A 25421-nucleotide genomic window follows, 5' to 3' on the forward strand; every position below is an offset into this window, starting at 1 on the left:
CATAGAAACTTTGTGTTTCCTCAGCTTGCTGGAAAATGTCCTCTAAGAAATGTCCATGTGAAATTCTGGTATCTCAAATTCTTATGCAATAAAACCATGGAATTTGCTAGTGGGGTTAGGGGAGGGGAAGCGAACAGAAAAAGCAGAAGTCATTTCTAACATGAACTACAGTAAAACATGTTTATTCTAATTCCTCATTTACTCTACATATATTTTTCAACTATTTCTGGGGCTAGGAAGAAAAGATATTTTCTTCTCAGCAGATTTGTATAGCTGATGATGACGAGATACTGCACCTTCAATTTTCCCAAATGGTGTCCTGAAGCCTGTGGACGCGAGATTCTAAGGACTCCAAAGTCCTGAGGTTAAGGACTGCAATGCTAGTTGTTTTGAGTTGGTAGCCTGAACCTAAGAGAAGATGGGATAGGAAGGAGGAGGAAAACAGAGAAGAAAGCAAAAAGAAAAATACAAAGATCAGACACAGAACAGAGAGAGGTGGCAAGAACAAAAGTACAGAACAATAGAACAATACAGTTAAGAAGAAATCAAAGATGACAGTTTCACTTTTGCCTCTAGGAATCCAAGCATATGGGTATGGGTTTTGGCATGTGATGATCCAAAGTCCCCAGATTTTAACATAAGAGATACATAAGAAATGTTATTAATGTAAAGAAGGAACCTTCTTTCAAAGTCATAGGAATAAAAATCTGTCCAAGACTAGAAGGAAGTGTTAGAAGCAGAATCTTGTAGTAAAAGGATGCCTGCGTAAGCAGTTCCTGAGTTCTCCCCCAAATGCTGCTTCCCCTTTCAGATTCTCGTGCTTGGATTCCTGTTGCCAAAACCAATTAGATGTGACGTTCCACCTCGTTAAATCTGCTCTTGAGTGAACAAAAGGAAAATCTCTTCCCCTTGTTCCCTTTACTACAATGGAGTAAGTTACAGTTAAAAAAAAAAAAAACTGATAAAAAATGTAGATGAGAATAAATAAATAAGTAAATAATATGAATTCCATCAAGTCTGCATCTTTCTTGTCAATCCGTGGCAGAATCTTCCAGCACCACTGTCTTCAGTTCTAAGCTGAGTGAGATCTTCCTTTAGGGGTCTACCATGTACAAAATGGATTTATAGCGAAGAATTAAAACTAAAATCACCCCAATCTTCTAGAAACCTTCAGATCATGACTTACCTTAATGTGAAAGTCATCATCAACGAGGATATTTTCAGGCTTTAGGTCCTTGTGTATTACGCCTTGTCCATGTAAGTAGCACATCCCTTCAATGGTCTCCATAATTATCCTTCCTTTTACAGAAAGGGGGATTCTGACCTAAAACAAGTGACATTAAGTCTATGAAATGGAAAGGTAAGTCAAATAGGCCAAAGCCACTGTTTTATTCAAGAGTAGTGGGGTCTGAACCTGAGGATATACAGATCTTCCTTGACATACAATGGAGTTATGGCCTAATAAACACATCATAAGTTCAAAATATCATAATTCAAAAATGTTTAATACATCTAACCTACTAGACATCATAGCTTAGCCTAGCCTATCTTAAATCTGTTTAAAACACTTACATTAGCCTTAGTTGGGCAAAATCATCTAACAAAGAGCCTACTGTATAATAAAATGGTGACTATCTCATGTAATTGACTGATACTAAACAGCAAGTGAGAAACAGAATGGCTGTGTGAGTAACAGAATGGTTGTGAGTATATCGGTTGTCTACCATGTGATCACATGGCTCACAGCCACTGCCTAGCATCATGAAAGAGGATCATAAGGCATGCTGCTAGCCCAGGAAGAAATCCAAATTCAAAATTCAAAATACGGTTTCCACTGAATGCCCATTGCTTTTGACCATCATAAAGTGAAAAAATCATAAGTGGAACCATAAGCTGGGGACCATCTGTAGTTACCAGGATTCCTTCTATCATGCTCTGCAGCACTGCCATCATTTTAAAAGAAGCCCCCCCCCTTTTTTTTTTTTTATTTGAGAGAGAGAGAATGAGACAGAGAGCACATGAGAGGGGGGAGGGTCAGAGGGAGAAGCAGATTCCCTGCCGAGCAGGGATCCCGATGCGGGACTCGATCCCGGGACTCCAGGATCATGACCTGAGCCGAAGGCAGTCGTTTAACCAACTGAGCCACCCAGGCGCCCAAAAGAAGCCCCCTTTTAAAGAAAGATTTCATCCCACATGCTAAGGGTATTAATGTTGTATTCTGCCATGTAAAAATAAAACATTCATGCCAATATGGTAATATATTAAAATGCTATAAAATTAAGCCCCTTGAGAGCAGAACATGATGATGATGATGATTATAATATGCATCCTTACTACCTAGCACAATGCCTAGAATTGCTGTTGAATGAAGGGATAAATAAATAAACAAAAAACAGGTATTTTCTACAGTGCATTAATATATGCTACTATATACTAAATGAGTGAACAATGTCACAGAAGTGTGTATATGAAATAATACTGAGAAAAAAGAATACAAGAGATTCTCAGCATGCTCACACTGATTGCAAACATGTAAAGATTAACCTATGAGATATCATGATGTTAAAACAATGTGGAAGTGAATTTAATAGCTCTTTGGTAATTTGGTATCAGATACTTCAGCAGGTTTTTGTAAATTCACAAGTCATTCTTACTTAACAATTGTATTCTAGTTACATAAATATCAACGTTAATATAGAGAATTCCAAAACATTAGTTTTGCTTAACACTGAAAAATGCACATTGTGTGTGTGTGTGTGTGTTTGTGCAGTCTCTAGTTTACAAACAGGCTGTTTCCTAAAAATTTATGTATATGTTGGTTGTTGGTAAACAGGACAAAAATTTAAATGATGGAAGTTAGAATCCCAAGTCAACCCCCCCAAACCATATTTAAAACCCATAATGTAGCTGAATTGGTAGTCTGATCACCACCATCCAAAAAAGAGCCAGAGATTTTCCGTTCTTCCTTGGTATACCTTGGATGTAGGAAAAAATTCTGAGAAGGAAATCCCCTTCTCATTCCCCTTTCTGCTTTTCTCCTTCACATCCTCCTGAATTCCTCTGGAGCCCAGACTAGTCCACCTTATCCTCGCCTGATCCAGCAGAACGCCTCTTGTTGCACAGGATTTATTTCCCAATCAAAATGCCTACTTACTTCATGCAACAGCTGGTCTAACCTAGTTTTGGCGAGAAGAGCAGTCTCATTCAATTATAACACAACGTGTATAAGTGAACATCCCTTACCCTTCCCACATGTGTCTGTGAGAGATGTCTGGGGCTTAGAAGAACTGAAGAATGGACATAACCTCAGGCAGTTGTAGGGTGAGGGAGATGGGAAAAGGGGGGATATCTGCCCTACAGACTGCCACATCCCACCACTCCCAGATGCAATCTATGCTTTGGCCAAATCCAGTTATTTGCGGTGTCCCAAATTTGGCATATTCTCTTTCCTTTGCTATTCTCTCACCCAGAACACATATCCCCTAATTCTCTGCTTGTCCTTCAGGCTTTGGCTCAAGCATCCCCCTTCTGGAATCCCTTCTCATCTCTTCCACACTGCAGTGAGGGCCTCTCCCCTGTGTTCCCACAGCACGCTCGCTGGGAGATGTCTACTGAAACACCGAGAGGCCACACCGTTCCCTCCTGATCTGTTCGTGGTACGTGTCTGTGTCCTATTTGCCATTGCCTCCTGAGCAACTGGCAGGAGGCCTTGCTCTTAATAGGTAGATAAACTCTAAAAAATGCTTTATTACAGTGATGTGGTTTTCATAAACAATTTTTCTTATTTTAAGTCTTATCCAGTGTTGTTGCCTCTAATGCTCTCTATTTAGCCTCTAAGTTTTCTCAAGTGGTATCAAAGAGCAATCATTAATATTCCATTTCCACTTACAGTCACGTCTAGTGTACATCCTTCAGTCAATCAGTCAGCTCACACCCAGGAGGCATGTGCCTCACGTCAGACGGCGGCCTTCAGGAAGACAATGCCTATCCCTCAACTGTGGATGCTGGGGGTGCTGACCAGAGCCAGCTACAACGCCAAGACAGTGGGGGGACCTCCCCCCGGTGAGGGGTACGACAGCTGTCTACAAGGACTGACAGGAAGGCAAGACCACCTTCTGGGCAGGACATTTTCACCAGGGATTGACTTCAGAAAATCCACACTATGTAGCAACTCACAAGGGGGTTATTTGACACCAACAAGCTACAAAAGAACAAACACCATGGCGAGCACCATCACGGATGAGCGATGCCTGGGTCACGGTGCGGGTCCAGCGCACAGCGAAGCCCTCTTTACCTCCGCCTTCAGAACGTGCATCAGGTTGCCCTTTTCCATGTACTCCATCACCAGGGAGTAGCTCCCTTCTTCCATGATGACGCCCAGGAGCTTCACCACCCGATTATGTCTCAGCCTGTGCATCATCTTGCCCTCCTCAAGGAGGGAGTCGTTGTACCTGCGGGACAGAAAGGTGCTGTTAACATGGGCGGAGTTTGCGCCCTTGTCCCTTGTGCCCCCAAGAAACACAGTACGCGCCTCCCACGCATCACATGCTGGTGTTGGAGCTTGTGCATGTACTGATCTCCTCCAGGCCCAGACAACGGGCGTCCGCAGGCACAGGACTTTCTCGTTCCTTCCCAGTGATGGGCAGCAAGCGCTCAAGAAATCTCAGAGCGACGAACGAATGAATGCAAAGTATGTGAAGAGCCGCAAGGAGAGGCAGCCGGACAAAGGGCTGTGTTAGATGGCATAACAGAAAATTCACCTCTCTTGGTAACCACTCTGGCAAGAAGAGAGGGAAGTAAAACAAGTCCACCAACTGCTTTAAAGAGAGGGCTTCTGGAACCTCTAATAAATGGCCTACATTTTGTTTTTCTATAGGTACGGCTGGTCCCCACCAAAACCGTGCAGCAAGTAGGCAAGTCTATCTCACTGACCCCTCCCATTGTCTTCTCATTGCCTCCCTCATCACTCTTCATCTCCTTCCCCTTCCCTAATTCCTTCCCTTCGCTTCTCTTCCATTGTCTATTAGCTGTGGACTTTTTGCCAACCAGCCTCTGAATCCTCATTTAGTGGTACGGGGATAGTAATAACCAGCTCGAAGGGTTATGGGACAGCAAGTGTGCCCGCTGACACCCCGCGGTCTGTCTCCTAACGCCTGGGCCATGCTTATCCACTGCCCTGCCTTGGCCCTCCACAGTAATTCTTCCCATGGCCAGCCCGTAATTTGGCCCACCCACCTCTGCTCCCAACTCACTCAGTGCGCGTGGGCCCTGTGTACACCTTTTTCAGTATTACAAGTCCATGGGATCTGTGTAAACACAAAGACACCTTTCCGAAGCCCCCACTGTCCAGATGCTCCTTCTCCAAAAAGTCACTAGATTTCATCTTAATGTCATCCAAGGACATGGCTGGTTTCCTTGTGCACCCTCAGAATGTCCGGAAATGCACCACTTTTTCCCCCTGAGCTGTGCCCTGTAAAACAAAACAAAACCAAAGAATTTCAGGTAATTAGACTATTGAATACTCTCAGAAAATAACAGTTTTAAATAATTATGAACAAAAAGAATGAATTTGAAGAATATAAAAACAACGCATTATCTAAAAAAAAAATAGGTGTAAAGGATGAGGATTTGAAGAATTTGTATATAAGTGCTATGAAGTCTACAGTGTATACAATCTCAAAACAGAACTGTTTGCTTCTCCTTCTTCCCTTCTTCCATTCATTTTCCCCAAACTGAACTGAAGAGTAAAAACCCATGGGGTTTTTATTGAGATACCATTACACAACTACCAGAATATCCAGAATTTAAAAGGCTGATACCACCAAATACTGGGGAAGATAAGAAACAACTGGAATTCTCATACATTGTGAATGGGAATATAAAGTGGTACAACCACTTTGAGAAAAGGTCTGGAGGTCTCTTATAAAGCTAAACATACACCTAAACTATGGCCAAGCAATTCTAATCACAAAAGAAATGAAAATATATGTTCCCAAAGACTTCTATGATGTTCACTGCAGCTTTATTCATGATAGCCCCAAACTGGAAACAGTGATGCATCAATAGGAGAATGGATTAAAAAAAAAAGATTGTATATTCATACAATGGATTACTATTCAGCAACGAACTACCAATATGCACAACAATGTGGATGAGTCACAAAAGATGCTAAATAAAAGGAGCCTAGTACAAAAGAATACATACTGTATAACTCCATCTATGTTAAGTTCTCCAACAAGAAGATGGAAATGTTGGAAAAGGAGCACCTTTCCAGGGACAGGTTGCCCAGGGACAGGGTGAGGACTGCATGGTTTGGAGCATGAGGAAACTTTCTGGTGTGATGGTAATGCTCTATCATCCTGGTGAGGGTTAGGGTTACACAGATATAAGCATTTGTCAATACTTAGCAAATCTTCCATCAAAAGAAAAATTTGTAAACATACTGAACTCTAGTTAGTGGTGTGCATGCTGAAAATATTTAGGAGGAAGCGTACTGATATCTGCAATTTACTTTGCAGACAGACTGGTGGATAAAGAGTGTGTTAAACAGATACTCTGTGATAAAGCAGGCCAAATAAAATAATATTGATGGTGGACACGTAAAAGTTCACTGTAAAATCTTTAAAAATTTGTTTCTACATTTCTATTTTTATTTATTAATTTTTCCCATATATTCCTCACCCAGTTTCTAATAGTACATATGACAAAACTAAGAAGTCAACACTGTACATTACTATAACTAGACAACCTACTTGATTCTGATATTACTCATTTTTTTTACAAATTCCCTTTTTCTATTCTAGGATCCAACCCAGAGTACTACATTGCCTTTTATAGCTTGTGATTTTTAAATTTTTTAAAACTTTTTGACCCCCTTCACCCATTTCTCCCAGCCCCTGCCTCTGGCAACCCCCAATCTGTTTTATGGATCTATGAGCTTTTTGAGTTTTTGGGTTTTTTTTAAGATTCCACATATAAGTGAGATCATACAGTATTTGTCTTTCTGACATTTCACTTAGCATAATGCCCTCAAGGTCCATCCATGTTGTCACAGATGTCAAGATTTCCTTCTTTTTTATGGCCGAATAATATACATATAAATCACATCTTCTTTATCCATTCATCTACTGATGGACTTTTAAGCTATCTCCATATCTTGGCTATTGTAATTGATGCTGCTATGAACATAGGAGTGCATATGTTTCTTTGAGTTAGTGTTTTTGTTTTCAGTAAATACTCAGAATTTTTTAGGAAGCTTCATACTGTTTCCATAGTGGCTAAAACAATTCACATTCTCACCAGCAGTGTACAAAGGTTCCCTTTTCTCCACATCCTTGCCAACACTTGTTATCTTGACTGATAACAGCAGTTCTAAGAGGTGTGATGTTATACCTCATTGTGGTTTTGATTCGTATTTCCCTGATGATGAGTGATGCTGAGCATCTCTTTATGTGTCTGTTGGCCATCTGGATGTCTTCTTTGGAAAAATGTCTATTCAGATCTTCTGCTCATTTTTTAGTTGAATCTTTTTTTTTTTTTTTTTGCTATGAAGTTGTATGAGTTCTTTATATATTTTGGATATTAAGCTCTTAACAGCATATGATTTGCAAATATTTTCTCCCATTCAGTAGGTTGCCTTTTCATTTTGTTGATGGTGTCCTTTGCTGTGAAGAAGCTTTTTTGTTTGATGTAGTCCCACTTGTTTATTTTACCTTTTGTTTCTTTTATTTTTGGTGTCAGATTCAAAATATCATTGCCAAGACCTATACCAAAGAGCTTACTGCCCATGGTTTCTTCTAGAAGCTTTATGGTTATTAAAAGAGTGGGCATGTTACATTCAAGTCTTTAATCCATTCTGAGTTAATTTTTTTGTATGGTTTAAGATAGTGGTCCAGCTTCATTCTTTTGTATGTGGCTGTCCAATTTTCCCAACACGATTCCTTGAAGAGATTGTCTTTTTCCCATTATATATTCTTGGCTTATTTATTGTAAATTAATTGACCACACATGTGAGTTTATTTCTGGGCTCTCTATTCTGTTCCACTGATCTATGTGTCTATTTTTATGCCAATACCACACTATATTAATTACTGTAGCATTGTATTAAAGTCTGAAATCAGGGAGTGTGATGCCTCCAGCTTTGTTCTTCTTTCTCAAGACTGCTTTGCTGATTCAGGGTCTTTTGTGGTTTCATATGTATTTTAGGACTGTCCTATTTCTGTGAAAAATGCCATTGGAATGTTACTAGAGATTGCTTTAAATCTGTATATTGCAGGGTGCCTGGGTGGCTCAGTCAGTTAAGTGTCTGCCTTTGAGTCAGGTCATGATCTCCAGGTCCTGGGATTGAGCCCCACGTCGGACTCCCGGCTCAGCGGGGAGTCTGCTTCTCCCTCTCCCTCTACTTCTCCACCTGCTTGTGCTCTGTCTCTCTCCCTCTCAAATGAATAAATAAAATCTTTAAAAAAAATAAGAAATCTGTATATTTCTTGGGGTAGTACGGACATTTCAACAATATTAATTCTTCCAATTCACAAGCATGGAATATCTCTCCACTTACTTGTGTCTTCTTCAATTTCTTTCTTTAATATCCTGGATTTTTCAGTACACAGATCTTTCACCTCCTCAGTTAAATTTATTCCTAGGCACTTTTTTTTTCTTTTGATGCAATTGTAAACAGAACTATTTTCTTAATTTCTCTTTGGTAGCTCATTGTATAGAAACACAGTGGATTTTTGTATTTTGATTTTGTATCCTATAACATTACTGAAATCATATATTCGAATAGTTTTTTGATAGAATCTTCATGGTTTCCTATATATTTTATCATGTTTTCTGCAAATAGTGACAGTTTTGCTTTTTTCTTTCCAATTTGGATGTTTTTATTTCTTTTTCTTGCCTAATTGTTGTGGCTCTGACTTCCAATATTATGGGTTTTTTTAAGATTTTATTTATTTGACAGAGAGAGAGAGAGAGTACAAATAGGGGAAGCAGCAGGGAGAGGGAGAGGGAGAAGCAGGCTCCCCGCTGAGCAGGGAGCCTGATGCGGGACTTGACCCCAGGACTCTGGGATCATGACCTGAATGGAAGGCAGACGCTTAACCGACTGAGCCACCCAGGCACCCCAACTTCCAATATTATGTTGAATAAAAGTGGCAAGAGTGGGCATCCTTGGGGCGCCTGGGTGGCTCAGTCGATTGAGCCCCACATCGGTCTCCCTGCTCCATGGGAAACCTGCTTCTCCCTCTCCCACTCCCCCTGCTTGTGTCCCTGCTCTCGCTGTGTCTCTCTCTGTCAAATAAATAAATAAAAATCTTAAAAAAAAACAGAGTGGGCATCCTTGTCCTGTTCCTGATCTTAGAGAAAGAGCTTTTGGCTTTTCACTATTGAGTATGATGTTAGCTGTGGGTATAAAATCTTTTGAATTTTTCACTTTGAAATTTTTCATAATAAAATATTGTGAGGCAGGAAGTTTAAAAAGAAAAGCACCTGAGGGATTTCTGAAAATGCCTGGCCTGATGGTGGTCTTGCGTAGTGGCCTGTGGCACTCTGGCTCAGGTTACCACCTGCACCTTGTACAAAGGCTCTGGGTAGACCGTGTCACTCCAACAAAATTCACATATCAGCACAGTAGACAACACTATGGACCATCTTTCTGTAACATGAGACATTGCCAAACAAGAGGAATCACCCTCTGGAAAGAAGCACATCTATGTATGGGGTAGACAGGGAGCGGGGGAGGCTACCCAGAGAAAGGGCATGAAGATGAGAAGCAGAGGGTGGTGATGGTCTGACGCAGGCATTGAAGGAGAGGTAGCAGAGCCACGTTACTGTGGAAAGAGCACAGGCCTTTCTTTTTTGAGTATGAACTCTAGTTCTGTAATTTATTAGCCCCATGACTTGTGTAACTTCATAAGCCTCAATTTCCTCATTTCCAAAAGGAAAACAGATTTGTTGCTTGCTTAAGGGTTCTGGCTATGATTGGACCAGCTGCCCACATTTATCCACATTTCTCCCATTTTAATGGGCTTTGAGAATGCCACTGTGCTGCTGGGATCCTCTGCTCAGCAGTTCTCTACTGATCCATCCTTGTGTGATGGTAGGGTGGGGGGAGATAGAGTAATTTGTTCCACTCTCCCCTACAACCCTCTGAGGGCACATTCTTCTCTGGGCTCATCCTGCTCATCCTTCAGGTCTCAATGAAATGTCATTTCCTCAAGGAAGCCATCCTAAGTCTTCCCATTAGACATTTTCATAGCACCCTTTACTTCTCCCTTGAAACAGTTAAGATAGCTGTAATTTGAGAATTATTTCTAATTAATTATACAGGATGCAGGAAACTATCTTGTACACTGTCTGTAGTGCCTAGGACAAAACCAGACATATGGCAGGTTTTGTCCTAAGCACTGATCAGGAACAGGACAAGGATGCCCATTCTTGCCACTTGTATTCAACATAATGTTGGAAGTGCTAGCCACAGCAATAAGGCAAGAAAAAGAAATAAAAGGTATCCAAATTGGAAAGAAAAAAGCAAAGCTGTCACTATTTGCAGAAGACATTATATATAGGAAACAATGAAGATTCCATATGTCCTAGTTGATCATTAAATGGATAATTATCCGTTAAAAAGAAATATTTAATTGTCCAAAAATAAAGGATACAGTTAAATGAATTACAGGACATTCATAAGATGGAATATCATATAACAATTCAAAGTTATAGGTAAAAATAAAAAACACATTTACAGGGAGATGGCTAGATATACATACAGAAAAAAAAAATGAAGATACCAAAATGTTAGCAAGGATTATTTGGATAGTAGGGTGATTTTTACTTTCTTCTGTACAGTTTTACATTTTCCAAATTTCCTACAATAAGCATAAATTACATTTATAATAAAACATTTCTTAAAAGCAATAATTACTTCACTCAGTATTTCTTTAATCAAATCAGAGATGCTGAGATAGATTATTGACAATGATGGTCCTGGCAACATTATACAGAACGGCAAAAGCATATAAAACAATTTACATACAGAGAAGAGAGAATAAGTTATAGCCCATCTATACTCTGAAATACATCTAGCAGTTTTCGAAAATACTGTTGTATATGACCTTTTAAAAAAAGGCTCACAGACAGAGTAAAGAAACAGGAAGGAATTATTAACTGTGAAATATGCCATTTGAGTATAAGATTTCAACTTTTCTGAGGAGTTCTACTTGCTCTCTCTCCTTCAGCCAAGATCTTGTCTCCTGGAATTTGCCAGGACCAGCTAGGATTTGGAGGGCCTCCTGCCAGCATAATGGACCTCAGGGGGAAGGAGGCCTCCTGGTGATTCCACTGCACTTTGTGAAGTTGGCTCCTGATCAAATCAGTTCTCTTCTCAGTCTTGGAGTTTGCTGGTTTAGTCTGACCTTAATCTTATGCACTTCTTGCATGGTTCCCAGTGACTTCTTTTGCTTTTACTGCTTTTGTTCCTTTTTTTTCTCATGAACAATTCAACTTTATAAGTACCAAATATCTTAGGAAGGTCTTATGAGTGGTTTAGATACCCAACAGTCACAAAAATACTGAATGTAGGCAGGCAGAAAACCACATTATAAAGCCATGTTACAGAGTAATTAACGAAAGCACACTGCCCTCTTACATCATCTTAGATAACTAATTTCAACTAATAATGTAATTGTGTCCATTTTAATGGGATTTCTTAATGTTTTTTTCATAAATGGATGTTAATTCAGGGACTCAGGAAAGCAAATTTTGTCCACTGAAATTAACTGACAATTTTAAGAAATTTCACAAATTTCTAAAATTTATTCTAAGGCAGGATGAATCTATATATCAAAATACTCACATCTATATTCAATTTTGTTTGTCAATTATACCTCAATAAAACTGGGGGAAATACAAATAAATAATAAATAATAATACCAAGAACAAAGGCAGAATTAATTTCTGATATTAACAGATAGTGGTTACTATAAGATAGAAGACAAGAGATAGTGAATGAGAGGAGAGAGACACAAGAGCTTTCAGGAATGATGGCAATGTTCTATTTCTTAACCTGGGTAATGTTCATTTTGTGATACTTCATAGAGCTGTACAATTATGAAATGTGCATTTCACATTGATTATGTTACACTTTAATAAAAAAAGTTTTAAAAAGACTTTAAAATATTCATACTTACCTTTCAGTGCTAGAAGACTATTTTTTTCAACTTTTCAATGATGATCATACATCAAGAATCAGAAAATGTCAGTTGCCTACCTATCATTGCCTTCCTTTCCCCTGCTAATAGAACTCTGATTTTACTCAAGTATCCAATGTGGACTTCTCAAAGGTTCTTTGATTGTAACAGCTTAATACTTTGCCCCAGATAAACAAGAGCTCTGAGTAAGGAAGAACCAAATGAAGAGCAAAGGACAGGACTGGAGGAGTTCAACCAGGTATTATCATATACATTAGCACATTATGACCCCATGAAGTAAGTTTTATTCTTATCATTCCAATTTAGAAATAAAGAAACTAAAATCTGGAGTTAAATGATTCATCTAAAGCGGTAGATCCTGGCACTGAACTTTTGTTTCTTCATTCAAGCTTCCACTATCAATTCACTAACACATGCAACTTCTCTAGATAGCAAACTATAATCTTTGTTAAAATCCTATTCAAAGACTCAATCTTATAGCTTTGCTCACCTATATTAAATGAATATGCTACAGTCAGAAACATGGGAAATGCACAGACTAAATTTTTAAAACATAATATGTGGTTCAAAATCAGTATTTTACAGGTTAATGCAGTCAATCATTTTTGCCAGAGTATAACATCCAACCAAAGCATGGGAACCTATATATATTTTTTCAAATTCCAGATCATATTGGTGGTATTAACATATTATGGATTAATAAGCACCAAATAGTAGTTAGCCATTTTGATATTTTAGGAATTTTTCTTAATTCTCATTAATATTCACATTCTTAAAAGTGCAACATATTGGGGAGCCTGGGTGACTAAGTTGGATGGGGGCCTGACTCTTGACTTTGGCTCAGGGTTATGAGAATGAGCCCCACATGGGGCTCCAGTAGGTGTGGAGCCTGCTTAAGATTCTCTCTCCCTCTGCTCCTACCCCCCCCCAAAAAAAGTGCAACATATCTCTGCGGCTCAATATAGTGAAGAAGAAAATGAAAATTAAAGTTAATAATTATTACTGTTTTATTAACAATAATTGTAACGATACACCCTAAATTTTATTTATTTTTTAAAAGATTTTATTCATCTATTTGAGAGAGCGCAAATGAGCAGGGGGGAGGGGCAGAGGGAGAAGGAGACGCAGACTCCCCGCTGAGCAAGGACCCTATGCAGGACCGGGCCTCAGAACTCTGGGATCATGACCAGAGCCAAAGGCAGACACTCAACTGACTGAGCCACTCAGGCGCCCGATACACCCTAAATTTTAAACAAAGTCTTCACTTTTTGTGTTTAGAAGAGTTGCAGTTTTCCACATTGTTGATTGACTACAATTTCCTCCTTCCTCTGGCACCTACCCGGTGTTTACAAAATGCAGATCAACTACTAAGTCACTCTATGTTCCAAAGGTTACTTGTGCCTTGATTTCCTCGGGTGTAAATCAAGGGAAGAATTAATAGTGGTCTAAAGACCGTAGGACTTCTGAAAAGTTGGTTGAATATAACAGCCTCGGGCTTTGTCCAAGATAAACAAGAGCTCAGGGCAAGGAAGAGCCGAAGGATCAGCGAGAGACAAAGAAATAACCGCCGCCCCCCTCCATCGGTGGTGTTTTGCCAAATGCTTAGGAAAGGAGTATGTAGCTTAACCTCTTCAAACCCTGACAAGATTCTGCAGCACTTCGTAAAAACAAATGCCACTGACTACGTAAGAGGTCTCCTAGGGTTCTGACATTCATCCCTTCTGTCGCTGTGCAAGTGGACCCTTCTTTTCCATTTGCCAGCTCACAGCCAAGTTATGCGGAAATGCTTTGCAAAATGCTTGATCTCTGCAACCCGCGCGCGCGGCCCCAAGGGCAAGAGTAAAAGCCCTTTCAAAGGCTTGGTAAGCACTCCTAGCCCAGGACCAGTACGTAATCCTATTACGACGAGAGCATGCGCCACCGTATCTTAATGATTGCAATAAAAACCCATCATCGCTACGAAACAACAACGATAGCAGCAACCCACCGCCACACCGTCCTCCTGGCCCGAGGGCAGGTCTACGCCCTTGGACGGAGTTAACACCTGGTGAGCAACATCTGGGAAGAAAGGAGCGCAGCTGGACTTTTGACAGTTCTACAGCCGACTCAGGGAAATTCCATAGGCCCAGCAGGCCGCCCTACTTCCGGGAATACCGACGGCTTTCCCATAGCTCAACTTCCCCCACCGCCGCAAGCCCCGCCCACCAGCCGAAAGGCCCAGTCACTGTTAGACTTCCGGTGGATGCCGTCCCCGCCCACCGCCCGCCCGCCTAATCAGGAAACCCTACCCCTGTTTGGAAGCCGGTCCCTGGCGAACCTGGATGTGGCAGCCGCTGCCTCCGCGCAGACGCACGCAGAGTTATTTACTTTCGTTTCCGCGGCAAACTTCCCGAGGCCTGGGTAAGGAAGCAAAGAGGCAGCGGTGGGAGAGTCCGGAATAACTCCGACGCCGCGCAGCCTCGCCGGGACAGGCAGGGGGCGGACGCCCGGGCCTGACACGAGGGTCGCCGGGGACAGAGCTCCTCGGGCTCGGAGAGGCCGAGCCGCAGAGTGGCCGCCCCGCTGCGCGCTCACCGCGCTCCGTTCTGTGGGCCCCGCTGGTCAGTGCGCGTCCGGCCGCTCGGCCCGGGCTCCCTCCTTGCAGCGGGACAGCGGGCTGGCGCACCTCGAGATGTGGGCCCGCCCGACCGCCGCGCTCCGGGAGCCCCAGTCCGGTGTCCGCGCCCTCTGGGTGTGGAGTGAGGGCTCTGGGGCCGGCGAGAGGGCGTGGACTGTTCGCTCCGCCTTCGCGGGCTCCGGAACCGGGAAGGAGGAGAGCGCCTGCCCCGCGGCCAACCGGGCCTTGCACCCAGACTTTAAATTCCGGAGATGTCACCCAGAGGATCATGGCTTTACTTTGTTTTAAAGTCAGCTGGGAGGCCAAAAGAAGATATATTACCTAGTCGTAGAAACCGCCGCCGCTGCGGAGAAGCAGCTTAGCCTAGGGTAAGCACTGGGTAGATTCCACCACTCCCCCCTACTCCCACTCTGAGCTCCGCGCGTCATCCCCCCTACAGCTTTAGGCAAATTACCATTCTCGTCTCTCCCTTCAGCTGTGAAGTGGGCATAATAAAATCCGCTCTGTGGAGTTGTGGAGAAAAAATATATTTATCTTGCAGTCCTTTAGAATGGTGATTGGGAAGTCTCAAGCAAAATGGGAAATGCCACATTATACATAGCGTGATTACATATTGTAGAAAGATATACAGTTGACCGCTGAACACCAGGGGTTTGAACTGCAGGGGACCATTTATAGGTGGGTATTTTCGGTAAATACAGTAGAGTACTGTAAATGTATTTTCCTCATGATATTTTGAACATGAGACTAGTTTATTGTTAGAATACAGTATATAATATATATTACATATAAAATATGTGTTAAATTGACTGTTAGTGTAAGGCTTCCAGTCAACAGTAGGCTATTAATGAAGTTTTTTGGGGAGTCAGAAGTTATATGTCAATTTTCAACTGTGTGGGGTGGGTACCTCTAACCCCTGTAGTCCAGGGTCAAATGTATACTTCAAGAGAATAAGAAGCCACAAGCTGGAAGAAAATATTTGCAAAAGACATCTGATAAAGGACTGTTATCCAAAATACACTAAAAATTCAACAATTAAAAAAGGAGCAACCCAATTAGAAAATGGGCAAAAGATCTGAACAGACACCTCACCATGTAGATGACAAATAAACACATGAAAAGGTGCTCAGTATTATAGGTCATTAGGGAATTGCAAATTTGAAACAACAATGAGATACCACTACCTACCTATTAGAATGGCTAAAATCTAAAACTCTGATGATACATGTTGGTGAGGATGTGGTGCAACAGGAATTCTCATTATTGTTGGTGTGAGTGCAGATTGGTACATCCACTTTGGAGAGAGTTGGGCATTAAAAGCTGAAAATAATCTTACCATATCATATGATATCATATCATATCATATGATCCAGAAACCACATGCCTTGGTATTTACCCAAGTAAGTTGAAAGCTTATATCTACACGAAAATCTGACATGAATGTTTATAGCACATTTATTCCTAATTGCCAAAACTTGCAGGCAACCAAGGTGTTCTTCAGTAGGTGAATATGCAAAAAAACTTGTCTATCCATACAGTGGAATATTATTCACTAAAAAAAAAAAAAAAATGAGCCATCAGGCCATGAAAAGGCATGGAGGAAGCCTAAATGATTATTTCTAAGTGAAAGCTAATCAGAAAAAGCTATGTAATATATGATTCCAACTATATGACATTCTGGAGAAGGCAAAAATATGAAGGCAGTAAAAAAAAAAAAAAGATCAGGGGTTGTCAGGTTTGCAGGGAGATGGAGCACAGGATTTTTAGGGAAGCAAAACTATTCTGTATAATGCTACAGTGGTGAATACATTATACATTGTCAAAACCCACAAATGTACAACAAAAAGAGTGAAATCAGATGTGAACTATGGACTTCACATGATAATGTGTCAGTGTTCATTAATTGATTATTAACAAATATGCCACACTGGTGCAGGATGTTGATGGCTGGATAGTCTGTGTGTTTGCGGGTAGGGGAGGGAGGTAGAGTTCCTTCCACTCAATTTTGCTTTGAAACTAAATCTGTTAAAAAAAAAAATTGTTTATTTTAAAAATACCTATAAAAAAAGATGACGGGTACCTATTCATTCAACAAACATTTCTGACTAATGTATGCTAAGCAGGTACTAGATAATAAGAATATCTGATGGTAGATACAAGTAATACAGAAAGGCATTCATTCATTCAATAAATATTTGCAGAGCACCTTTTCCAAACACTAAAGACTGAATTTTGAATAAATAAAAAATACCCTTACCGAGCTTACATGCTAGTGGGGGAGATGAATGAGGAAACTATGTAGTATGTTAGTGGTAAGTGCTAAGAGAGAAAAAAGAGCACCAGAGTTGGATTGGAGATGTGCATGTATATATGGAGAGTGGATCACGGTATTAGATGGATGTCCAGGTGCACAGGTGATATTTGAGTAAATAAAGGAAGTGAGGAAGGAAACCATGAGGATATTTTGTGGAAAAGCAAGGACAAAGGCTCAGAGATGGGAGCATGGCAAGGAGGTGCCTGAGAAGGAACGAGATAAAAAATAGAGGATGAGGTCAGAAAAGTTAGGTAAGGAGCAGGGGAGACTATGTGAGACTCTGTAGGTGATTTAAAGAAGTTTGTCTTTTACTCTGAATTATGGAGTCATTGAAGGGTTTTGTGCAGAAGAGAACATGCTCTAAATTATAATGGGATCATTTTGGATGCTGAATTGAAAATACACTAAAAGCAGGTGCCTGGGTGGCTCAATTGGTTAAGCGACTGCCTTCAGCTCAGGTCATGATCCCGGAGTCCTGGGATCGAGTCCCGCATCGGGCTCCCTGCTCGGAAGGGAGTCTGCTTCTCCCTCTCACCCTACCCCCTCTTGTGCTCTCTCTCTCTCAAATAAATAAAATAAAAAATCTTACTTAAAAAAAAAGAAAATACACTAAAAGCAACAAGAGCAGGGGTGCCTGGATGGCTCAGTTAGTTAAGCATCTGAGGTTTTTTTTTAAGATTGATTGATTGATTTTAGAGCAAGAGCATGTGGGGTGGGGAGGGGCAGAGGGAGAGGAAGAGAGAGAATCTCAAGCATACTTTCCGTTGAGTGTGGCACCCAAGGCAGGGCAGGGCTTGCTCTCATAACCCTGAGATCACCTGAGCCCAAATCAAGAGTCAGAAGTTTAACGAACTAAGCCACTCAAAGTCTGACTCTTGATTTGGGCTCAGGTCATGATCTCAGGGTTGTGAGATCAAGCCCTGCATCAGGCTTCTTACTCAGTGTGGAGTTTACTTGAGATTCTCTCCTCCATCTGCCCTTCCCCCCGCGTGCTTACTCGCTCTCTCTCTCAAATAAATAAATAAAATCTTTTAAAAAATAAAAGGAACAAGAACAAAGCAGAAAGACAAGTTTGCAGGTTATTACAGTAATGTTGACAGGATAAGGATGGCTTGAATGAGAGTGATAGCAATGGAGATAGTGAGGAATTTTCATATTCTAGCTAAAATATGAAAGTGGAAGTGATGATTAGCTTGGAGATCAGAAATGGTGTGAGAAATGAGAAAACCAGAAGTTTTCTGTCCTGAGTGTAATGGGAAGGACAGAGTTGCTGATGGAGAAGACAAAGTAGTTACAACAGCAGGTTGGTGGAAATACCAGGAGCTCTGTTTGAGCATGTTAAAATTTGAGATGGCTATTAAATGCCCAGGTGGAGATGTCAAGTAGGCAGATGGATATGTGAGTATGGAGTTCAGGGAAGAAGTCCAGGTAGGAAATAGAGATTAGAATGTTATCAACAACACATGGATGGTATCTAAAACTAAGAGGCAAGATCTTCAAGGTAGGGAATGTTGATAGAAAAGAGGAGAGGTCTGAGGAATGAGCCCTGAGGTTCTCCAGTGTTTAGAGGTTGAGATGAAGAGGAGCCACTAGGAAAGTAGGGGAAAACCAGGTCAGAGAGGCATCCTTAAGAGAGTGATCAGTTGTGCCAGTTGCTGCGAATAAGTCAAGTAAGATGTGGCCTGAGAATTCACCATTGGATTTGATAACATGGAAATTATCAGTGACCACAGTAATGTAAGTTTTAGTGGTACGGTGGGAGCAAAAGCAAATTTGGAGTATATTCAAGGAAAAGTTGGAGGAGATGGGGAGAAAAACGAGACACTGTGAATATAATTAGGTCTTTAAAGGAATTTTCCCCCCAAAAAGGAATTTTTCAGAAAACAATGAAATTGATAGGGGAGTCCCTTAGAGAGGCAATTGTTCCATAAAAATGGAAATGTTATCTAGTAAGGGTAATGATAGAGGTATGTGCCAGGTTCTGTGGAAACCAGAAAAAGTTCCTCTTGAAATGATAATTCTATTCTAGAGCAAAAGAATCAGGAAAAAGTTCACGAAGTCACATTTAGGTTGAATCTTAAAATATGAATATTCTGGTCTCCAGAGAACTTCCTATTCTGGTCTTCAGAGAACATTCAGAATGAATCCTTTCATTGAAAACAATAATGGAAAATGGACAAAATACATAAAATGACATAAGGCATTGGAGAGCTAATTTCCTTGCTTTTTTTTCTGGGGGTATATCTAATTCTGTGCAAAGGGTAATAGAACCTAAGCAGAAAGTAGCAGTCTCACTGGGGACATCAGAGTTTGGAACTTGAAGAGCAAAATCCCAGAAAGAAGAGAACTATAAAGAAGTGACCCCCAAATTATCATTTTTATTACACTCCAGTGATTGGCTGATGACTAAACCATGCATGTGAAGGGACAGACTCCAAGAAACCCAGCAGGCAAGAGCAGACCAGAGGCTAAAAGCTGAGCAGGATTTTCAGCAGCTTCATAGTGCTAGGGAGATAGAGGTTAGAATTCAAGTCCTCCCAAGCTGAATGGGTCTCAGAAAACACCCTAGGCTTTCCATTAATATCTCATAGAAGGGACAGACCCTAGGAGTCAGGACCATGCTTGCCTTAGCCTGTTCAGAATGCTAAAACAAAATACTATAGGCTGGGTAGCTAAAACAATATACATTTATTTTCTCACTGTTCTGGTGGCTGGAAGTCTGAGATCAGGATGCCATCATGGTCAGTTTCTGGTAAAAATCTCTCTTCCTGCCTTGTTAGTAACCACCATCTTGCTGTGTTTTTACATGACCTCTTCTTTGTGCACTTGTGGAGAGAAAGCAAGCTCTATGGTGTCTCTTCTTACAAAGGCACACATCCCAACATGAAGGTTCCATCCTCATGACCTCATCTAAACCTAACTACCTCCCAAAGTCCCCATCTCTAAATACCATCAGATTGGGAGTTAAGCCTTCAATATATGATTTGGGGCAGGTAATATACAATTCAGTCTATAGCAATTCCCTTGAAGTAAGAACATGACCCAAGAATAAGGTCAAAATGGAAATAACCCAGATATAACAAAGCACAGCTTTGACCCACCTAAACAGGACCATGGTAATTTGCTGGTAAAGTATGTGCTTGCCAGAGGAAACAACACTTTTTGAAGGTAGACAACACTATTCTGTACTTATACACTTTTTTGTAATATCTGGCATCCAATAAAAAGGTATGAAACATGCTTAAAAATAATAGAAATTTCAAAAAACAGGAGGAAAACACACAAGAGAAATGGCATCACTGGTGATTCAAATATTAAATAATCAGATAGGGACTTAATTATAATGAGGGGCACCTGGTGGCTCAGTCGGTTATGCATCTGCCTTCGGCTCAGGTCATGATCCCAGGGTCCTGCAGTTGAGCCCTGCACTGGCTTCTCCCACTCCATCTGCCCGCTGCTCTCCCTGCTTGTGTGCTCTCTGTCTGAAATAAATAAAATCTTTAAAAAATAATTATGATAATATTTTAAACAACTTTGATGAAAAGATGAAGAATCTCACCCCAAATCTGAAAGCTGTTTAAAAGAAAGCCAAATGGAGATTCTAGAACCTGAAAAATATTATACTTGAAGAAATCAAGTGGATGGATGGGGGGGTGCCTGGGTGGCACAGTCGGTTAAGTGTCCAACTCTTAGTTTCGACTCAGATCATGATCTCAGGGTCATGAGATTGAGCCCCACATTGGGCTCCGCACTCAGCGCTGAGTCTGCATGGGATTCTCTCTCCCTCTTCCTCTGTCCTTCTTGATTATGCTCTCTCACTGTCTCTCTCTAAAAATAAAATAAATAAATCTAAAAAAAAAATCAAACGGATGGGGTTGATATCAGATAAGAGCAAAGGATTAGGGAAGTGGAAGATAAGGCAGTAAAAAAATATCCAGAGTGAAGAACAGAAAGGAAAATAAATGGAAATAGGGGGAAAAAGAAACACAAGAGGTATATGGAACATGATGAAAATGTCAAATATTTATGCTATTGAAATACCACAGAGAGAGAATGGGATAGGAGAAATATATAAAAAATTACTGACCAAAAATATTACAAATTTAATTGTCAAGCATTAAGCAACACATTCAAAGAACTTTGTAAACCCATACAGGATAAATACAAAGAAAACCACACCTAGACACAGAAAAGTCGGCTAACAATAAAAGCAAAAAAAAAAAAAAAAAAAAAAATCTTAAAAACAGCCAGAGGGAAAAGACCTATTACATTTAAGACAGTAACAGCAACACAGATGGCTGATTTTTCAGCAGAAATTGAAGTCAATGACTTGTCCTCTTTAATGTGCTGATAGGAAAAAAAAATATTTATATTCCAGTCTAAAATTCTGTAGCTAGCTAAAATGTCATTCAAAAATGAAAGAAAATACACATTTCAGACAACTAGAGCTTAGGGGATTTATTGTCAGAGAGCTGCATTACAAGAAATACTAAAGGAATTTCTATAGGCTGAAGGAAAATGATCTCAAAGAGAGCACAGAATGACAAGAAATAAAAAAGCACACTGGAAAGGGTAAATATATGTGGATAAATATAAATAAATATTGAATGTTTAATAAAACAATTATGATGATGATGACTTGTGGGCTGTAAAACCTATGTAGAAATGAAATATGTGATAACTAGTACAAAAGGGTTAGAGTTGAGAGAATAGAATTAAACTTTTTAGTTTCTAGCATTGTTTGTGAAGTGGTAAAATTCTAATTTCTGGAAGACATACCCCAAAATAAATAGTTTAATTCCTATAAGATTAATATAAGAATGCATAGGTAAAAAACTAATATGGTGGAAATACAATAATATAAAACTTTTGAGTAATCCAAAATGAGATAAGGAAGGAGAAATAAAGGAATAAAGACAGATGGGACAAATAGATGGCAAATAACAATGTGGTAGACTTAAATTCAATTATGTCAATGACAGTATTTTGTGTAAACAGTTTAAACACTTCAATTAAAAGACAGTGTCATGTGAAGAAAAGTACAAAACCCAACTATACATTTTTAAAGGAGCCACATTTTAAATATATGGACCTAAAGTCTAAAAGTAGAATAATAGAAAAGATAAACAGAAAGTAGAATAACTAGAAAAAAGTTGTCATAACTATTCTGATACCAGGCAGAATAGAATTTAAAGGAAGAGATGTTGCATAACAATAAAATAGTCAATTGGATGAGAATATATCACAATTCTAAATTTGCATGTGCCTAATAACAAAAAGATGTTAACAGAACAAAAATAAGAAAAAGACCTACAATAATAGTTGAATATTTTAACAAACTTCTGTCAGTAATGGATAGAAAAAGCAGACCAAAAAAATCAGTAAAGATATAGAAATATTTGAATAACCCAAACAAACTGACCCAATTGACATCTTGGGTGTCGATGTAGAAAATTCAGAAAACTAAATTCAACAACTGCAGAATATCCATTCTTTTAAGTACACATGAAACATTTGCCAAAACAGACAATATCCTGCACAATAAATCAAGTTTCAACAAGTTTCTAAGGATTGAAGTCATATGGAATATATTCTCTGGCTACAGTAAAATTAAAGTAGATATCAATAACAGAAAGACAACTAGAAAGTCCCCAAATACTCAGAAATTAAGTATCACAATTCTAAATAGCCAATGGACCAAGAAAATATTAAAATAGCTATTACAGGGATGCCTGTGTGGCTCAGTCAGTTAAATGTCTGCCTTTGGCTCAATTCATGGTCCCAGGGTCCTGAGATTAAGTCCTGCATTGGGCTCCTTGCTCAGCAGGAAGCCTGCTTCTCCCTCTGCCTGCCACTCCCCCTGCTTGTGCTCTCTCTAACAAATAAATAAATAAAATCGTTAAACAAATTAGAGAATGTTTTGAACTAAATAATAATAATATGTACAACATGTGTGTGTGTGTGTGTGTGTGTGTGTGTGTGTGAGAGAGAGAGAGAGAGAGAGAGAGAGAGAGAGATGAAGCCAAATCAGTGCTTAGAAGGGTATTTTGGCCTCCAAATGCATGCATTATAAGAAAGGTTGAAAATCAATTATTTGAGTTTTCATCTCAAAAATCTGAAGAATAGAAAAGCAAATTAGACTTAAAGAAAATATAGTAAGGTTCTAATACATATAAGAGAATAAATCATTGTAATAAAAACAAACATACAAAAGAAGAAATCAAGAAAAAGTTGATCCTTTGTAAAGATTAAAATTAACCCCTGAGCAAGATTGACCCAGTTGAGGGAGAGAGCAAGAGCACCCACTGATATTAAAAATGAAAAAGATGACATCAATACGGAATTTTAAAGCATTAAAAAGAAAATGAAGGATTACTATTACCCACCTTAAGCCATTAATTTGACAGTGTAAATGAAATACATTTCTTGAAAAATATGACTTGTCAAACCTGATCTAAGAAGAAATAGAACATTAGAATAGTCCTATATCTCTTGAATAAATTGAATGCATCTTTAAAAATAGAAGAAAACACCAAACCCAAACACCACACCCAAACTTCACTGGTAAGTTTTTCTAACCATTGAAGATGAAATAGTGCAAATTCTACACAAGCTTTTCTGGAGAATAGGAAAGGAAACTTTTCAAAAGTTTTTAATAAGTCCAGCTTACTCGTGGTAGCCAAACCTGACAAGGACAGTGCTAGAAAAGAAAATTACAATCCAATATATCTCATTACCATGGGTGCAGACAATCCTAAATTGGATATTATCAAATTGAATTTATAGACATTAATAGAATAATACATTATGACCAAGTAGGTTTTATTTCATAAATGCAATGTTATTTTAACATTCAAAAATCAGAGTAATTTACCACATTACAGAAGAAAAAAATCATATGATCTCAAAAGATACAGAGGAAGGATTGATAAAAATTCAAGATTTGTTCATATAAAAACCTTTAACACTAGAAATAGAAGATAACTTCCTTAGTCGGATAAAGAATATTTACAAAAAACTATAAATAACATCATACTTAATAGCAACAAATTAAACACTTTCCCTTGAGATCAGGAACAAAGCAAGGAGGTCCACTATCACATCTTTTCAAAATTGTACTGGAAGTTCTGGCCAGTGCACTACAGAAACAACTGAGAATTAAGACATATAAATATTGGAATGGAAGGAATAAAACTGCCATTATTTTCAGATGAAATGATTATGTGGGTAGAGTATTCTAAAGGATCAAAAACAAACTATTAAAATTAAGTGAATTTAGTAAGGTCAGTGGATTAAAAATAAATATTAAAAATAATCTGTATTTCTGTATCTAGCAAGAAGTTTTAGAAGATGAAGTTAGAAAAGCAACAGCATTGAATTATAATAGCATTAAAAGCAGGAATTAATACAGTGAAAAATATGTAGGACTCTACAAAAAGAAATACAAAACATTGCCAAGAGACATGAAAAAATACCCAAATAAAGAAACGGATGTTTCCTGTTTCTCAACTCATAGAATTGATGTTGTTAAGATGCTAATTCCCCCTAAATCATTTTTTTTTAATTTTATGAATTGTGCTTTTGATATCAAGTCTAAGAACTCTTTATCTCAGCCCAGGTCATGAAAATATTTTCCTGTATTTTCTATTTAGAAGTTTTATAGCTTTATGTTTTCCATTTAGAGGTATGATTTATTTGAGTTAATATTTATACAGGGCATGATGTTTAATTTAGATCAAATCTCTTTGTCTCTCTCTCTCTCTGAATATGGATGTCTAATTGTTCGGCACAATTTGTTGTAAAGACTACCCTCTGAATTGCTTTGGCACATTAATCAAAATTCACTTGCGTTGTCCAGTGTCAGTTCCACATGTAAACAAGCTAATATCCCTGATGAACATGGATACAAAAATTCTTTTTCTTTTAATTTTATTTTATTATGTTACATTAGTCACCATACAATACATCATTAGTTTTTGATGTGGTGATCCATGATTCATTGTTTTCATGTAACACCCAGTGCTCCATGCAGTATGTGCCCTCCTTAATACCCATCACCGGGCTAACCCCCCCCCCCAAAACCCTCACTTTGTTTCAAAGAGTCCATAGTCTCTCATGGTTCATCTCTCCCTCCGATCTCCTCCCCTTCATTTTTCCCTTCCTTCTCATAATGCCCTCTATGCTATTCCTTATGTTCCACAAATAAGTGAAACCTTATGATAATTGACTTTCTCTGCTTGACTTATTTCACTTAGCATGATCTCCTCCAGTCCAATCCATGTTT

At 39.3% G+C, this 25421-nt stretch overlaps 1 protein-coding gene and 1 long non-coding RNA gene across 11 annotated transcripts in view; one reads left to right on the forward strand and one right to left on the reverse strand.

The window, feature by feature from the left end:
* Positions 1–14923, reverse strand: part of RIPK1 (receptor interacting serine/threonine kinase 1) — a 41558-nt gene extending 26635 nt beyond the window's left edge. Inside the window, exons 1-4 of one of the 6 annotated variants that reach the window (XM_045866453.3) lie at positions 14524–14923; positions 5253–5470; positions 4295–4451; positions 1187–1324 (exon numbers count right to left, since the gene is read on the reverse strand). In XM_045866453.3, the coding sequence (XP_045722409.2) occupies positions 1187–1324; positions 4295–4451; positions 5253–5404 (447 nt within the window). In that variant the 5' untranslated portion in view covers positions 5405–5470; positions 14524–14923. The other 5 variants (XM_045866454.3, XM_064597265.1, XM_045866457.3 and 2 more) reach the window with 5 other exon arrangements.
* A 37-nt stretch (positions 14924–14960) lies between these two features.
* LOC123837512 (uncharacterized) overlaps positions 14961–25421 on the forward strand; it is a 50076-nt gene continuing 39615 nt past the window's right edge. For all 5 annotated transcript variants that reach the window (XR_010413538.1, XR_010413535.1, XR_010413537.1 and 2 more), the window contains exon 1: positions 14961–15191. This is a non-coding gene — a long non-coding RNA (uncharacterized LOC123837512). The remainder of the gene's footprint in view (positions 15192–25421) is intronic.

This window comes from Mirounga angustirostris, unplaced genomic scaffold (assembly GCF_029215605.1).
Source record: "Mirounga angustirostris isolate CCGP_5_RB_7025 unplaced genomic scaffold, mMirAng1.0.hap1 SCAF_8, whole genome shotgun sequence".
NCBI lineage: Eukaryota > Metazoa > Chordata > Mammalia > Carnivora > Phocidae > Mirounga > Mirounga angustirostris.